Below are 5,071 nucleotides of genomic sequence, written 5' to 3'. Positions count from 1 at the left end.
CTTTTTCTATTCATGTATGGCATAATTCTCTCTCCCTAGTAAGAGTAAGTGGCGTAACCAACTTTATCTACAACCATAGTTTGGTCAATGATATAATTAACTTTTATCCGATAGAGTCGTCAGATGATATATATCTGAGTCTATTCTACAAACTATCAACTTAAGTTTTTTAATTGGATTAATGTTTGATTCAATATACATTAATCCTAACTAATTTGACTCACTCTTCGTTATGATATTTTCATCATCTATTATAAGAGCCTTGTAAACAAAAAGAGTGGGTCAAAAAAAAAAGAAAAAAAAAAAAAGAAAGAGATTTAATCAGAGTCAAGTTTATGGTACAAAAAAAAGTTAGTCATACTAAACAGTTAAGCTTATAGGACGGATAAAACTAATCGCACCATTGATCAAGCTATAGTTGCGGGCAAAATTGATTACATCACTTATAAGTAAGGAGGAGACAATTAAATCACATATGAATAGGGAAAGAATGCTAGAAGATATTCATGAAATTAAAAAAGAGGACTAAGAGAATAATATCATATTAGTAAATATCAAGATAGTCGAATAATATATATATAACTCATAAACTATCATATTAAATTTTTAGCTTAAATTATTATTAATTCTGATTAGTTTGACTCACTCATTATAAATCAATGTCCTCTATATCGTTCATCTTCTCTCTCCTCTCGTCCATTCCAAACCCGGACTAGGCTGCCTCAAATCTCCGGTGGCAAAAGGGTGGGAGTGGAGGAGATCCACAAAGAGCACAATCTGAGATATGGGAAGGGCTCCGTGTTGTGACAAGGCAAAGGTCAAGAAAGGCACTTGGTCTCCTGAGGAAGACAAACAGCTGAAGGAGTACATAGAGAGGCATGGAACAGGTCGAAATTGGATTGCTCTCCCCCAGAAAGCTGGTAACGCAAGGAGTCTTATCGTTTTTATTTGTGTATTTACCTTCTGCTCGTTTATTTCTGCTTCCTTTTTGAAGTGATATGGTGTTCTAGGATGTCATATGAGGTAGAGAGAAGGATTCTTCGATGGCTGTTGCATGGATATTGAGGATTTGTTTGGACTGTGAACAGGTCTGAGGAGGTGTGGAAAGAGTTGCAGGCTGAGATGGCTCAACTACTTGAGGCCTAACATAAAGCATGGGGACTTCTCTGATGAAGAAGATGGGATCATTTGCAGCCTGTTTGCTAGCATTGGAAGCAGGTGATTTGATTGCATTCCTATATCCCTGCACATATTTCATACCCATTTCATCCTTTTAGCTTATATCTACATTGGGTTTGATACGCATATATAGTCCATCCTCTCTCTCTCCCTCTCTCTCTCTCTCTCTCTGTGCATGAAGGAGAAGTATCTTCTGCATTATGCTTCTCAAATGCCAAATTAATTTGCAAGTGCAGATGGTCAATCATAGCAGGCCAGCTTCCAGGCAGGACTGACAATGACATCAAGAACTACTGGAACACCAAACTGAAGAAAAAGCTCTTTGACCAACCGCCATCCCACAGAAATCCTCATCATCAGCAGCACTACCGGACGCAGTCCTTCTCATCGAACCTTGAGATGGCTGTTCCATTCCCAGACCTGGAAGGCATTCCTATCCATCCGAGTCTCTTCGATTCTCTTACACCAACCTTCTTTTCCCCTCTTTGCCAACGCCCAGCGTATCAAAGTGGCAATCTCATTATGTTTGGAGGTGACCAACCGAGCTGCAGCTCATCTGATGGCAGCAGCATCCACACCGGCTATGGAAGCGAGCATATGAGCTCTGAGAACCATCTCCATGAGAAGCTGCTACCTTGTGGTGAGGCGTCACTGAGATACGAGTTTGATGAGGCTAGCCAATTGCATGCTTGTCCGGTTGATGCCTTCGACAACCTCTACCTTGATAGCAAAAGCAGTGCAACCATGGACATGAGCTTGAGGAACATGGCAAGGGCCATCTATCACTGCTGATTAATTGTATAACGACAAGAAATACTTTCTTTTTTCCTTCTCTTTGGGGGATGACATGGTGTAATAACGACGTGCAAGACTTAAGAACCAGTGTTGGATGTTCTTTGGGTTGCGTCCCTCCTGATATATGATGCTTGTTGTATTGGAGTCTGGTCCTACATGGCTGCTCATTCACAGCCTTCTGTGTTCAGTGAGTTGCAGTTTCCTAAGTACATCAATGAGAGTCCTATTATAATAATAAGAAACATTGTCCCTCATTGCTTAGTCTTCATTTCTCTTTTTCTTAAAAAAAAATATTTTTTATTTATCATAATCCCTAAAATATTTTTTTGGGGATTCTTAAAAAAATGTAATCTCTTTTTCTTCTCAAAAAATATTTTTTATTTATCATAATCCCTAAAATACCTCTTGATATAACAACTGAAGAAGAACCATGGACCAGTCTATATGATGAATCATGTAAAGATTTATACTGTTGGTTATAATATTTTTGAATAAATTTCCTACCTTTTGAGATTTTTTTTGTTGAGTTCATCAAGCTTACTAAGGGATAATTATAGATTATTTCTTATATTTAATTATAATTAATATTATATTTTTATATTTTAAAAAATAATATTAAAATCTTTTAAGTGAAACATTTAAACTCAATTCTTTTTACGTGAACACGAATAAGAAAAACGTAATTTTATTATTTTTTTTAAATTATTCAATTTATATCAACTTATCGCCCTAAGCGATTTCCACTTCCTCTCCTCTTTCCAATGCCTGCAGCACCCGCTCGACCGCCGCAACCTGCTTGCCCGTCGTTGTTGGCGAGGGTTAGGTCGACGACGTTGGTGTTATCGAGGCTGGGCGGGATGTTCTGGATGAACCCGTGTGCGGATGAGGAAGACGACGGATGGGACGAGGCCGGCGTAGCCGTTGTAGCGGAGGTCGAGGAAGGCGAGGTCGACGAGTCGGAGCACGCTGGCGGGGAAGCCGCCGGAGAGGCAGTTGTTGCTAAGGTCGAGCTCGTAGAAGAAGGGAAGGTTGGCGAGGGTGGGAACGGTGCCGCCTGTTGGAATTAAACTTGTTCAAATGTCATAAAAAGGTTCATTGCATCAACAGGGAGATTCATTACATGAAGAAGAAAAAATGGATTAAAAGTCTACAGAAGAATAAGTCAAATTGGTTATTAGTTCTTGAAAGGGTTTCTTGAAAGAGAATGATTCATCTTGAATATAATTAATATAATGTATCTTTGGGGACTATATAAACCCCATATGTTGGGACATGAGTGTAAGAGAGTTTCTGAAATTGTAAAAGAGTTTTTCTTGAGAGAAATATAGAAGATAGAAAGCTTGTCCTACTCTTCCTCTATTTGATAACTCTATACCCTCTTCCTATCAACATCAACATTTGGTATGAGAGCATAGGTTAAGCTATGTTGGTGCATCCAACTCCAGATCCCCAGATTGATAAAAGAAAATTATGACATATGGTGCATCCAAATGAAGGTTCTTCTAGGCTCCCAAGATGTATGGGAGTTTGTAGAAGATGGATTTGCTGAACCAAGTCCAGCAGAAGAAGGAGCAATGAATGCAGAAGGAAGAAAACAACTCAAAGAAAGAAGGAAGAAGGAGAAAAAGGCTTTGTTCACAATCTACCAAGGCCTTGATGATACAATGTTCGAGATCATCGCTCCAGCAAATACTTCAAAGGAGGCTTGGGAAATGCTTCAAAGAGCATTCGGTGGTGTTGATAAGGTAAAGAAACTTCGTCTACAAGTTTTACGAGCCGAGTTTGAGAAATTACAACAAGGTACTTCTGAAACTATTTCTGATTACTTCTCAAAAATCATTTCTATTGTTCATCAAATGAGACGAAATGGTGAACAAGTAAATGATCAGAGAGTAATAGAAAAAATATTGAGATCTCTAGATCCGAAATTTGATTTTATTGCTGTTGCGATTGAAGAATCTAAAGATTTGGAAAAAATATCTTTAGAAGAACTTATGGGTTCCCTTCAAGTTCATGAACAAAGGATTACAAAAAGAGGAGAAGAGAAAACTATGGAGCAAGCACTACAAGCTAAGTTTGCTCTTGAAAATAAAAGAGAAACAAATTATCAAAGAGGAAGAGGACGAGGACAAAGAGGAAGAGGAGGCAGAAATCAGACCAATCAAGAATCTCCAAACAGTGAAGATGTTGGAGAAAATTATAGCCAAAGAGGCCGAGGTTATGGTCGAGGACGTGGCCGAGGCCGTGGACGTGGCAGAAACTCTAAAAGGTCTGAAATACAATGCTATTTTTACAAAAGGTATGGACATTACTCTTATGAATGTTATTATAATCCTAACAATCAAGGTGATAAGGCAAATTTTGTTGAGGAAGAAAAGAAGGAAAATCAAGTTTTGCTAATGAGTTATGAAAATTTGAAAAATGATCAGTCTATGACATGGTATCTAGATACAGGAGCCTCAAATCATATGTGTGGCATCAAAGAGGTATTTTCAGAAATAGATACAAGTTATTCCGGGAACATTATATTTGGCGATTTGTCTCAAAGACCAGTAAGAGGCAAAGGTAAAATTCTCCTTGAACTTAATAATGGCAAGGAAGTATGCATTTCAGATATTTATTATGTTCCTGATATGAAAAATAATATTTTAAGCTTGGGACAATTACTTGAAAAAGGTTATGAAATTGAGATGAAAGATATGGCTCTCTCAATTCTTGATAAGAATAAAACACTGATATCACATGTGAAAATGGCAAAGAATAGAATGTTTCCTCTGCATTTAACTATTTTTGATCAATCAAATTATTTTAAAGCTGATATTGAGGACATTTCTACACTTTGGCATCTTAGATATGCTCACTTAAATTTTGAGGCTTTGAAACTTCTAGAGAAGTATAATATAGTGACAGGAATGCCAAAAATTGATCGCCCAGCAAAATTATGTGAAGTATGTATCATGGGTAAGCAAGAAAGAAAGCTTTTCAAAGTGAGAAGGACAAAAAGAGCATAGAATCGACTTGATCTGGTACACTCAGATGTTTGTGACCCTATCAATCCAATATCACTTGGAGGAAGCAGGTATTTTCTTACATTTAC

At 37.6% G+C, this 5,071-nt stretch overlaps 1 protein-coding gene across 1 annotated transcript; it reads left to right on the top strand.

Annotated features, from left to right (window-relative positions):
• The first annotated feature begins 685 nt into the window (after nucleotides 1–685).
• On the top strand, nucleotides 686–2,240 carry LOC103973684 (transcription factor RAX2). Its single transcript, XM_009388320.3, has 3 exons — nucleotides 686–920; nucleotides 1,089–1,218; nucleotides 1,416–2,240. Exons 1-3 carry the CDS (start codon nucleotides 785–787, stop codon nucleotides 1,969–1,971), a joined length of 822 nt encoding a protein of 273 aa, XP_009386595.2. The 5' UTR covers nucleotides 686–784; the 3' UTR covers nucleotides 1,972–2,240.
• Nucleotides 2,241–5,071: the final 2,831 nt, after the last annotated feature.

This window comes from Musa acuminata, chromosome BXJ2-9 (genome assembly GCF_036884655.1).
Source record: "Musa acuminata AAA Group cultivar baxijiao chromosome BXJ2-9, Cavendish_Baxijiao_AAA, whole genome shotgun sequence".
Classification (NCBI taxonomy): domain Eukaryota; kingdom Viridiplantae; phylum Streptophyta; class Magnoliopsida; order Zingiberales; family Musaceae; genus Musa; species Musa acuminata.
This window is presented reverse-complemented; position numbering and strand designations above follow the sequence as displayed.

Bases quoted from the DNA above. Each gene is read 5' to 3' on its own strand.
- LOC103973684 (XM_009388320.3), top strand. From the start codon at position 785: ATGGGAAGGGCTCCGTGTTGTGACAAGGCAAAGGTCAAGAAAGGCACT. The intron at 921-1,088 runs GTAACGCAAGGA...GACTGTGAACAG, and splicing joins TGCTCTCCCCCAGAAAGCTG to GTCTGAGGAGGTGTGGAAAG. The intron at 1,219-1,415 runs GTGATTTGATTG...TTGCAAGTGCAG, and splicing joins TTTGCTAGCATTGGAAGCAG to ATGGTCAATCATAGCAGGCC.